This window comes from Gracilinanus agilis, chromosome 4, assembly GCF_016433145.1.
Source record: "Gracilinanus agilis isolate LMUSP501 chromosome 4, AgileGrace, whole genome shotgun sequence".
NCBI lineage: Eukaryota > Metazoa > Chordata > Mammalia > Didelphimorphia > Didelphidae > Gracilinanus > Gracilinanus agilis.
This window is the reverse complement of record NC_058133.1, coordinates 330,772,132-330,784,739: the sequence shown is the minus strand read 5'-3', so window position 1 is coordinate 330,784,739 and position 12,608 is coordinate 330,772,132. Positions and strand designations below refer to the sequence as shown.

The following is a 12,608-nucleotide window of genomic DNA, read 5'->3' as shown; positions in this document are numbered from 1 at the left end:
CATTTCCAGGAACTGGGATTAGAGGCAGTGAAACATTATTTTGAGAAGAAATCTATAGGTTTCACAAAGAGGTCTGTGGCCAAAAAAAAGGCTAAGAACCTCTGCTCTATAGTATCACTCATGCTACCACCTACTGTAAAAGTGAAATTTGGGAAATGAATCAAACTACATTTCCCGTGATCCAACGTGGTCCAACTGGTTTCCGTTTCCGGGTTTTTGGGCATGGGGAGCCCTACGTCTTGATGCAGGGAAGAGTTTATAATCTCCTGGGTTAGGAGGGAGCTCCCTCGCTTGGCTAGCAGACTCGGAGACAGGAAACAGGAGACAGTAATGGAGGCAGCAGTTTTGAATGCTTATAAGCGCGTGGTCTAATATCTATCAGCATGGCTTTAATTAAATTACTAATTTATATTATTATACCAGCCTTTATCATTTTTTATATTAACAATTTAGCGAACCACACGGGAGTAATTCGAACTCTCAGTTTTCTAGATAGCCTAAGAAAAAGCCATGCAGCTTTGGGACCCCGAGTCTCAGAAGCGATTTTTTTCCTCGCCCAGTCCTCTCCCGATTTTCCCCAGCCTAGAGGCTGTTTTACGGGGAAGAGAGACAATGGTTTTAATTGCCGCTGGGCTGCTAATTATTTTGCTCAATGCCCCAGGCCTGGTGGCCCTTGCTGGCACTGATGGACTGCCGGTGCCCAGCCAGTTTCGTCTCGCAGCCGATCTCCTGACTCCTGACTTGATCTCCATTCCTGCCGCACTGAAAGCCTACAAGCCTGCCAGCGTTCCAGTCCCTGTGATCTCCGATCCTGACTGCTAATCCTGCTAGTTCCAGTCCCAGTGCTGCCGCTTCCACTTCAACCGGAGCTCCAACATGGATGAGCCCCGGCTGCTGCCTTTGCCGAGATCTCAACCTCCAGAGACTGCTTCAGTTCCTGCCGCTAACAATTTGGGTAGTATTCCCCTTTCTCTCTACTTTCTTATAGGAGACATTCTAGCCTTCCACGTGTTTCTCAAAAGACCTAATTTAGCCACCCACACAAGCTCTACACGTGGGATTTTCTACAAAATTTTTTCTCTAGCCCCGAGCCCAACAACCTGACCCCACGTGGACCTAGCATTTACCTTTAATGGGGCCAAATGGCCTATTCAGACTTGCTTGTGATTAAAAACTGAACTGAGGGGAAGAAATTTCACCCCATACCTGCTCAGAACTTTGAGCAAAGACTGATTATAAAAAAAAAAAAAAACCTTTCAGAACTGAATGACTTTTAAAGAGACTGTATCTTACTGTATTTTGCTAATTAGTTTTGTAACTTAATCTTGCTTATTTCGTTGATTTTCCTGTTGCACTGAATCATTTTACGCTAATGAAGTTTCTGCTTATGATGTTATTATATTTCCTAATTTACTTAAAGCTTACTGTATCAGAAACAATGCGGTTATATGTACCACCTATGAACATTTTATAGAAGCACATGTCTTTTAAAAATTTATTCTGTCTTGGTAATTGTAAAGAACCTTGAAAGTTCCATGCTTTGAATATTACCTTGTAATTTTACAAGAGATCTTTTTAACTTTTACTTTAAATCCTTAAGAATTGTTGTCTTAAAGGATAAAGCTTTTATATATTTTATTATAAGAGATATTATTGCCTTAAATGGGTAGAAGCATTTCCTACCCAGGATTTTTTTTTAAATACAGAGAGTCAAGGAGCTCCTGTATATTCTTTGCTATGGAAGCAATAACAGCATTTGCCAAGGGTTAGAGGTTGTAACAAGTATATGATTTTGAACATCATTGTTTTAAAATGTGCTATCGGAAATTATGGTACTCTATTTGAATGTGCACTGTGAATCTGCTATTTGTAAGATCCATTTACACTCACAGAATGAAAACCTCATTTTTGGGTAACATAACCCTTCTAGTTCTAAGCTATATATATATTTTTGATTTTTAAAACATTTTTTTTAATGAGAGCAATTGATTTTCCCTTTTTCTCATCTTGTACTGGAAGTACATATATAATCATTATTTATCCTTTTTCTGATTCTACAGCAAATACCTGAGCCTATAGGACTGTGATTAAATGCCTTTCTGTCTGATTCCAGAAGGGAATATGAAAGCCGTTAATAGTGCTAAAGAAAGCACATGGTCAGAGACTTGACTGACTAAGATCTGCAAAATTGCAGCAGTTCTATGCCAATACTTTAGGGCTTGGAAATTGGGGTTTGAGTCCTGGAGTCCCAGTCTTTTCTAAAACTTTAGAGGACATGGGTCCCCTCGACTTAGATTCCTAGAAAGCACCTAAGATTGGTTATTTATTTGGCTCACTTCCCTAAAAAGCTGATGATAAGTCAGATCAGAGAGAGACATTTTCCTTAAGTCCTGGCCCTGAATGGGTAATTGCAATCTGCTGAATTCACTTTAATTAGGCCTTCATTGAAAGGTCTAAGTTTATTTTCCCTACATTTTTTGCACATTTTACATTTCATTCACAAGTTAATTTTTTCTTCTTTTTTCTTGAATTTTCTTCTTTTTATTTTGCCAATTGACTTCATATAACCCCCAGGACTCAGCCACTCATCCTTAGCTGACCTGAGGTACCCTTTTTTAGAAAAAAGGTGTGTTTAAGATTTACCTCACGGGGATATGTTAATTTTTTTAAAATTCGATAATGTAAAAAATATGTATATTTAACTCTTTTAGGAGTAATTTCACGGGGAATTGTATAAATCTTAGAAGAAAATGTATGTTTTGTAATCTATAATGTAAAGTTTAAATTCTTTTGAGAATAATTGCAGGATAAGGATCCTACCATCTCCCCAAAATCCAGACGACGAACTTGTTTGGTGAGGACACATGAAGATGTCTGAAAAGCCTTCACTGTACCATGAAGACCAAACTTTAAACTTTGGGGTGCAGTTGATTGAACTATGGGGAGTTGAAATTGAGTATGTATTGTTTTAATTGTACACTGTTATATCAAAGGGGGCTGCCCCCAAATTGGTTTTTTGTCAATGCGGCTAATTTTAACCATTTGTTCATCTATTTCTTTTATCCCCCAAATTCCTAAATTTTAGAAGTTGTTTATTTTTACAGGTCCAGCGAAGAAAAAGGACTAACCTTTTTTTTGCCGGACCTTATGGGGAATTGTAAAAGTGAAATTTGGGAAATGAATCAAACTACATTTCCCGTGATCTCCAACATGGTCCAACTGGTTTCCGTTTCCGGGTTTTTGGGCGTGGGGAGCCCTACGTCTTGACGCAGGGAAGAGTTTATAATCTCCTGGGTTAGGAGGGAGCTCTCTCGCTTGGCTAGCAGACTTGGAGACAGGAAACAGGAGACAGTAATGGAGGCGGCAGTTTTGAATGCTTACAAGCGCGTGGTCTAATTATCTATCAGCATAGCTTTAATTAAATTACTAATTTATATTATTATACCAGCCTTTATCATTTTTTATATTTATATTACCTAATTCAGGCACTCATTATGACATCAAATCTGTAACAGCCTCCAAACAAGTCCATTCCAGCCTTCACAGAGAGGCCAAAATAATAATGTATGGTCTAATCATCTTATCCTCTGTACAAAAAACTACAGTAATTCCTTCCTGCCTTTGAGATAAACTATAAAAATGTCAATTTGGCATTTAAGATCTTATGTAAAGATAAGTGATAAGGGATAGACTTTAATCTACTTCTTCAACTTTCTTTCTGTTTTTTTAAACCCTTACCATCTGTCTTAGAATTGATATTACATATCACTTCCAACCAAGAAGAATAGTAAGAGTGAGACAACTAGAGTGAAGTGACTTGCCCAGAGTCACAAGTGTCTGAGGCCAGACTTGGCGCCAGAACCTGAGCTACCTAGCTGCCCCTCTTCAACTTTATTTCACATTATTCCCTTCGTGCACTCTATATTCCAGACAAACTGGACTATCAGTTGTTCTTTAATTTCATTCTGCACTCTTCCAAAATCCTTGTATTCCCACAGGTCCCCCACCGCCTAGAGTACATACTCTCTTCATTTCTGCCTTATGAAATCTAGCTCTTCCTTCAAGAATCAGATAAAATTCTACCTCCTCCTGGATACATCCAGCTGAAAGTGATATCTCTTCTACTCAATTTTTCCTACTTTTTTTGTCTCAATTTCTACTTAGTTTTATCCCCACCCACCACCACCATCATAGGCTATAATCTCATTAAGCTGTAATATGTATATATGTTTAAACCTTTCCCTTCTGCCTTAGACACTAAGTATCACTTCCAAGGCAGAAGAGTGGTAAGGGCTAGGCAACTGAGGCCACATGACTGGCCTAGTGTAAGGACAGAGTTGCAAGAGTGGAGCCTCTCCGAAAGTTCGGAACAGAGAGGAGTGACAGAGCAACAGTTGAGCCTGGGGGAGCAAAGGATTGTGGGAAGGAAGGAAGGAAGCCTAGGGGCTTGGTGCTAGGATCTCTGAGGGAGAGGAAGGACTCTTGGGTACCTGGAGATCTAGAGAAGGCCTCAAAGGGATTTCCTAGAGACAGTTGGACACCCCAAAACCTGTGTTGTTCCTGACTTAACCTGATTCTATTGAGGAAGAGTTCCAGGATACACCAGGGTCTTGGGGGGTCAACAGCCCCGTCTCTCCCACCCCCCAGGCCTCAGGCCAACCTAGAAGACTCACAGGCTGTCTGCCTTACAAACAGAGACCCCTGATTTCAATATCAATCTGTATTTAGCTTAGGGATAAGATATAGGGAAGGGAAGGTGAATTCCTGGTCTCACCCTTTGGCCTGACCAGAGGAAGAAGGACTGTGATTGGGAAATAGTTCAGGGACCCCCTTATTACTGCTGCACTTCTCCCATCTCCTACAATATTAATATCAACAATAATAAACTTTGAAAAGGATACAGAGGGAACAAGAGGGAATGGGAAGAGCCGGCATCTTAGGGCTTAGCTCCATCAGCCAAGCCCCCCTGCTGTGTTGCTTTGACCTGGCAAGGTGGTCTGACTAAAAGGGGGTTCTTTAGGCTGCTAAGCCTGGACCTAACATCATTATCCCCAAGAAGGAACCCCTATTGTCACTTGCCCATTTCTCTGTAAGCACACCTTCATACAGAGAATACCTCACACCCTCTCAGTAAGAGGGATAGGAGAGAGTGGCCCAGACAGACTCCATCATAAGAGTCTGTCATCCCATTAACATCCCTGGGACCTCTCCAAATATATGAATCTTACAGTTCTCTCTGTTCCGAACATTCCGAGAGGCTCCACTCTTGCAACTCTGTCCTTATACTAGGGTAACCCAGCTAGGAAGTGTCTGAGGCCAGCTCTGCATCCACTCTACCACCTAGCTGCCTGGCTGTAATATTGTCTTACAGGTAATAGTTCATTGATAGACTGAATGTTGGATTATTCAAACCAGGTACATGGCAGGTTTAGGGCCTCCTCCACTTTAAATAACTAAACTCTTCCTTGGATTGGAAACTTGTCTCACTTGAAAATGTATCAACTCTTAGATATCTTTACTAAATCATAGCTCTACTTTGTGAAATGATAATACTATTCACTTGTCACTATTTTTATAGAACATCCTATTCTTTTTAGCTTTAATTGCACAAAAGAATTCAACACTGAGAGCCACTGTGAAGATTGGCAATTCAGAAACATTATCTGGAAATACTTCTTTAAAGTATTTCTAAAATAATATATAAGTCCTATCCAAATTTTCACTTACATTTTGAAGAAATGGCACTTGGCTTTTTTAATATGAAGCAAACTACTTGAATTATATGGTCAGATAAACAATACATTTAACTGGATGATAATTTCCTTCTAGGGAAAAGAAAATCCTAAAATTTAACTCATTTCTTATAAACCTTATATTCAAAAAAGGTTATAAAACTAGCATCAAAGTTTCCTAGCAAATTATCAAGCAAGCAAGATTGAAGCAATAGTAATGAAAAATTTTCCATCATTTCAATTTCAACTTAAAATGTAAGGCTATTTGACATTTAATCTGCCAACTGCTCTCTTGAGATTTTTCATTAAATTTTTGGATGCCAAAAAATAAAGGAACTAAGACTTGAACCTGTACACAAATCTACAAAGAGTTCCTTGATTTTTCACATGAACTAGTAAAAACTTTTAACACATTAGGAAATTAAATTTACTTTATTTAGAAGAAAAAAATTGCCCTTTGTTTACTATCAGGTTCTTTTTTTTTTTTTAGAACCCTTACCTTCTGTCTTGGAGTCAATACTGTGTATTGGCTCCAAGTCAGAAGAGTGGTAAGGGGTAGGCAATGGAGGTTAAGTGACTTGCCCAAGGTCACACAGCTGGGAAGTGTCTGAGGCTAGACCAGAACCCAGGACCTCCCATCTCTAGGCCTGGCTCTTAATACACTACCCAGCTGCCCCACTATCAGGTTCTTTTGATTAATTTTCCTTCTAACTCTGATTCATCCTTTCAGAGAGTACTGCTTTTGTTACTGAGGGAAATGACAAGAACATTTACCACAAAAGGTGAAAATGATCTACAGAATAGAATCCTCACAGTTGCTATTCAAAACTTTTTTTTTTAACTTTTACTTTCCATCTTAGAATCCATTCTAAATTTCGAAAGCAGAAAAGATAAAGGCTAGGCAATTGGGTTTAAGTGACTTACCCTGGATCACAGAGGTAGGAAGTGTCTGAGACTACATTTGAACCCAGGAGCTCCCATCTCCAAGCCTGTCAATCCACTGATCCATCTGGCTGCCTCCTAAACTTTTTCCACTCTCTTCAAATTCTCATCCCATCAAAGTCAACCCATCAGTCTCAGAATACGATCTTGTCTCCTACTTAACTGATGATCCAGGCCATCTATCCTAAGTTTGTAAAGTACTCATCCTTCTCTACCCCTGTCCCTGTACTCATTTTCCCATTCTCCCTTCCATTCTCAGCAGAAAAAAAATAAATAAAACTGTCTCTACTAGTTTTCAAGACTGATTCTTCTACCTGTACTCTCAATCCCATCTTATTCCTCCCAACCCCAAATCTTGGACTTGGTTCACCCAATTATTCTCACTCTACTCTTAATTTCTCTCTATTGGTTCTTTGCTGGTCTTCAAATATGCACAGATTTTTCCTATCTACAAGATAATTTTTCTTGCTTCTACTGCTGCATCCATTAGCTAACAATCTTTTTCTTCCTTTCGCTGCCAAACTTCCATATCAAGTGGTCTATATCTACTACATCTATTTCTTCTGCAGTCACTACTAATGAACTTCAATATACACTAATTAGCTGTAAAACAAAATATTGCATCTGTTTAGCAAGTTAATTCTTGTAAATTCAGGTAAAAACAGCACCATAGTACTATGGCACAGAAAGAGCACACTCCCTTGAAGGGTGAAAATTTTTTCTTTTTAATCCCCACAAAGCAGAGAAGCAAGTTAAATCTCATTAAATGCTTTGTTTATCCTTCCATAGCTTTATTAGATCAAGCCTAGTAAGAATATTTCTCAAAAATGTAAACTTTACAAGTACAGTTACTCATTTATTAAAGGCGGAATATCTTAATGAGAGGGAAACAACTCCAATATATTACAAAGTGTTTATACTCACTTAGCTAAAATTCCAACACTTAACAATAACTTTATAACTTCTGAGATGCACACAGCTGTAGTTGAAAAGTAGAGTTCTTTGTCTGTTGTCCTTGTGTATCTTAGAGCTATGATGTAAGCTGCGGCCACCAGGGTCATCACTGTCAAGCAGTACAACTTGAAAAGCAAACTGACATTCTCTGGAAAATATATTCAACAAAATATAATTTAATGGAGAATGTTATAAACAACTTTTAAGAATTCTATTAACAATGACATTTAAAATAATTGGTTTATTTCAAAGCGGCATATTTTCCATTGCTTGTATTAAAGATATTTAAAAACACTGCTGACTTGAAATGTTTATAAGGCTTGGTTCTAGAGAATGTCACCAATTTCAAGATTAAAAAATTCCTCATACCCAGAATATTATCCTTCACATTAAAAAACTGCTGATTTTGAATATTAAAACCATATGTAAGACAGATGAATTAGGAACTCTTACAATCACAAATTTCCCAAAGAAAAGGGGGCAGCATGAAAGCAGGTAAAATGTCCACGGAATCTAAAAAAAGGAAGATGGATCATGGGAACTTGGAAGAAGCTCAGAAACAAAGTCTGATGATACAAAGAATAATTATGCTGATGGAGAAGAAAGAGCAGTATCTAAAAATATTAGAGAAATGTGATGTGTTCTCCAATGAACCAAAAATCTGCTATAAAAACTGTAAGTCATAATGAATAAAACATACAATGAGCTTTGGCTTATGAAAAAATGCTAGAGGGGAGAGGCAGAGGCAAGATGGAAGAGAAGGTAAAGGTACCCATCTGATTTCCACCAAATTACCCTCCCAAAAACTATAATGTAATGCCTCAGAATGGATTCTGGGACAGCATAACCCAGAAAAAAAGCAAAGTGAAATAATTTTTCAACCTATAACAACTTAGAAGATCAGCACAAGGGATCTAGTACACTGAGGTGAAGTACAAAGTTTGCCAGGCAGCCACAGGCCCTGGGTACAGATGTAGTAGCAACAAAGGCTTCAGAAGCTCTCAGCCACAGAGGGTAAGGGGTTGGACACCTGCTCAGAAGGAGATAACAGTGGTCCCTTTGCTGGCTCTGGGTGCTGCACTTTTGTTGCATTGCCCATACATAGATCCAGGTAGCAGAGCTGGGACAAACTTTCAGGGTGAGGAGGAGCTCTAGCAAACACCAAAGCTTGTTGTCACAGGAGAGCAGGGGACCTTGGTAACAGTTCCAAAGGGTAAGAGTGTTTGTGAACTGGATCACAGGTTGGGAGAGTATTAAACACAGTCTCCTTACATCACACCATGTTGGAAGAACTGAAAGCAGATAGATTCCACCTCTGAAGACAGCTGCACAAAGAACCTGAAGCTTAGAATAGTGCTCCCTTCATCACAGTTAAAGAGCCCAACTTCGATGGTTTTTAAGAAAAAGGTTGGAAAATGAGCACACAACAACAAAAGAAAGTCAATATAGAAAGTTATTTCAGTGTCAGGAAAGACCAAAACACAAACTCAGAAGAAGGTAACAAAGCTAATATGCTACATTCAAAACTTCCAAGAGAAATATGAATTGTTTTCAAGCCTATAAAAAAAATAATTTTAAAAAAGCTTAGACATTAACCATCAAGAAAATTATCAAGGAAAATTGCCCTGATATTCTAGAACCAGAGGACAAAATAGATGAAAAGAATCCACTGGGGGCAGCTGGGTAGCTCAGTGGATTGAGAGCCAGACCTAGAGACAGGAGGTCCAGGAGGTCCTAGGTTCAAATCCGGCCTCAGACACTTCCCAGCTGTGTGACCCTGGGCAAGTCACTTGACCCCCATTGCCCACCCTTACCACTCTTCTACCAAGGAGCCAATACACAGAAGTTAAGGGTTTAAAAAAAAAACAAAAACAAAAACAAAACAAAAGAATCCACTGATCACCTCCTGAAAGAGATCCTGAAAGGATAACTCTTAGGAATATTATATCCAAACTCCAAAATTCCCAGGTCAAAGAGAAATACTGCAAGCTGCCAAAAAGAAACAATTCAAGTATCAGGGAGCCACAGTCAGGATAATGTAAAATTTAGCATTTTCTTATATTAAAGAATTGGAGGGTCTAAAAAACAATATTCCAGAGAGCAAAGAAGCTAGGATTTCAAACAAGAATCACTTTTACCCAGCAAAATTAAGCATAATCTTTCAGGGGGAAAAAAAGGAGATTCAATATAATAGAGGACTTTCAAGCATTCCTGATGAAAAGACCAGTGGCTTCCTTAAATGAGAAATTTGGCTCTCAAAAACAAGACTCAAGAGAAGAAAAAAGAGGTAAATAGGAAAGAGAAATCATAAATCACTCAGTAAGGTTAAATTGTATATATCCCTACAAGGAGAGATGATTCTTCTAACTCCAAAGAACTTTATCATTATTAGGGCAGTTAGAAGGAGTATATAGAGACAGAAGGCAAGGGTGTAAGTTGAATATGATGGGATGATATTAAAAAAATAAAATAAAATTAAGTCATAATTTGAAAAAGGAATGGGACTTCCGGTTAAGATGGTGGCAAAGTAAGGAGCAGCTGCTCGATCTCTCCTGACCGAAGCATACAGGACTCCTCAAGGGGACATAAAAACGAGTCCAGAAGAACGAAGGAACCCCACAACAGGGCGCAGCATTGAAGGTACGCAGAATCAGGGCATTTCCACGCTATAAAGGGTGAAACAGCTCTCACTAAAACTCGAGAGGAAGAAGACCCTCCCCCACCCCCCACACCGAACACCTCACACAACGCCAACGCACAAGTGTGAAAACAGGATGGGGGGAAAAAGGAAAAAAAAGGAAGGGGGCCTGGCAGTACCAGATATCAAACTATACTATAAAGCAGCAGTCATTAAATCAATATGGTACTGGCTAAGAGATAGAAGGGAGGATCAGTGGAATAGACTCGGGGTTAATGATGTCAGCAAGACAGTGTATGATAAACCCAAAGAGCCCAACTTTTGGGACATGAATCCACTATTTGACAAAAACTGCTGGGAAATTTGGAAAACAATATGGGAGAGATTAGGTTTAGATCAACATCTCACACCCTACACCAAGATAAATTCAGAATGGGTGAATGACTTGAATATAAAGAGGGAAACTATAAGTTAAGTGAACACAGAATAGTATACTTGTCAGATCTCTGGGAAAGGAAAGATTTTAAAACCAAGCAAGAGTTAGAGAAAATTACAAAATGTAAATTTAATGGTTTTGATTATGTTAAGCTAAAAAGCTTTTGTACAAACAAAAACAATGTAGTCAAAATCAGAAGGGAAACAACAAATTGGGAAAAAATCTTTATAACGAAAAACTCTGACAGGGGTCTAATCACTCAAATATACAAGGAGTTAAAGCAATTGTATAAAAAATCAAGCCATTCCCCAATTGATAAATGGGCAAGAGACATGAATAGGCAATTTTCAGGTAAAGAAATCAAAAGTATCAATAAGCACATGAGAAAGTGTTCTAAATCTCTAATAATTAGAGAAATGCAAATCAAAACAAGTCTGAGGTATCACCTCACACCTAGCAGATTGGCTAAAATGAAAGAAGGGGAGAGTAATGAATGCTGGAGGGGATGTGGCAAAATTGGGACATTAATGCATTGCTGGTGGAGTTGTGAAATGATCCAACCATTCTGGCTGGCAATTTGGAACTATGCCCAAAGGGCTATAAAAGACTGCCTGCCCTTTGACCCAGCCATACCATTGCTGGGTTTGTACCCCAAAGAGATCATAGATTAAACAGACTTGTACGAAAATATTTATAGCTGCGCTTTTTGTAGTGGCAAAAAACTGGAAAATGACGGGATGTCCTTCAATTGGGGAATGGCTGAACAAACTGTGGTATATGCGGGTGATGGAATACTATTGTGCTAAAAGGAATAATAAACTGGAGGAATTCCATGCAAATTGGAGAGACCTCCAGGAAGTGATGCAGAGCGAAAGGAACAGAGCCAGAAGAACATTGTACACAGAGACTGATATACTATGGTAAAATCAAATGTAATGGACTTCTGTACCAGCAGCACTGCAATGACACAGGACAGCTCTGAGGGATTTATGGTAAAGATGCTACCCACATTCAGAGGAAGAACTGCAGGAGAGGAAACATATAAGATAAACAATTGCTTGAATGCATGGGCTGAGGCGGACATGAATGGGAAATAGACCCTGAACAAGGACACATGTTACAACCAGTGGAAATGTGCGTTGGCCATGGGTGGGAGGAGAGCGGGGGGTGAAGGGGAAAGTAGGGGCATAAAGTATGTAAACAGGTTAAAAACGAATATTAATAAATATCTAATAATTAAAAAAAGAAAAAAAGAAAAAAAGAAAAGAAAAAGGAATGAGCCAGACTGTGAGCTCCTTGAGAGCAGGAACTGTTTTTTGCCTTTTTGTCTCCCCATGGTTCAGCACAATACAGACAGTTCTCACTTGATGAAAGTGGACTGTTCAGCAGATCTCTACATAATTACATAATACAATTTGCCCACTGATGTGGAAAAGGGAGGGAGACCAGAAGGGGTCCACATACTCACATAGGAAGGGGGATAGTACATAATTCAAGGACATGAAGAGGCCAGGGACAGAGAAGCAAGAAAAAGAGGAAGAACATTTGGCAAACAGAGCCAACTACATCAGAGGCCCATCCAGAACTGGGAAGAAAACAAGGAAGGGCAGACACATGGGGTCCAGAGACAGACACAAGGCACCCAAGCACAACAGAGGGGGCAACGCTCTAGTGGGTGGGTGGAGCAGGGCAAAGGTCTCCTCTTGCAGTACCAGAAATATCAAGTCAAGTCCCCATGGGGGTGGGGGTGGGGGTCTCTCTGAGCATCCATTCTTCTGTTTTCATTGGAAGGGTTTTCTTTTTAGGTAGGTTTTCTTTCTTTCTTTCTTTTGTTCTTTCTTTCTTTGTTTTCTTTTTAGGTAGGTTTCCTTCCTTCCTTCCTTCCTTCCTTCCTTCCTTCCTTCCT

General features: G+C 39.2%; 1 protein-coding gene across 1 annotated transcript in view; it reads right to left on the bottom strand.

Moving 5' to 3' along the window:
• SLC35A1 (solute carrier family 35 member A1) overlaps nucleotides 1-12,608 on the bottom strand; it is a 72,555-nt gene that overhangs the window by 34,146 nt on the left and 25,801 nt on the right. The window contains exon 2 of the mRNA XM_044675385.1: nucleotides 7,599-7,776. Within this exon, the coding sequence (XP_044531320.1) occupies nucleotides 7,599-7,776 (178 nt within the window). The remainder of the gene's footprint in view (nucleotides 1-7,598; nucleotides 7,777-12,608) is intronic.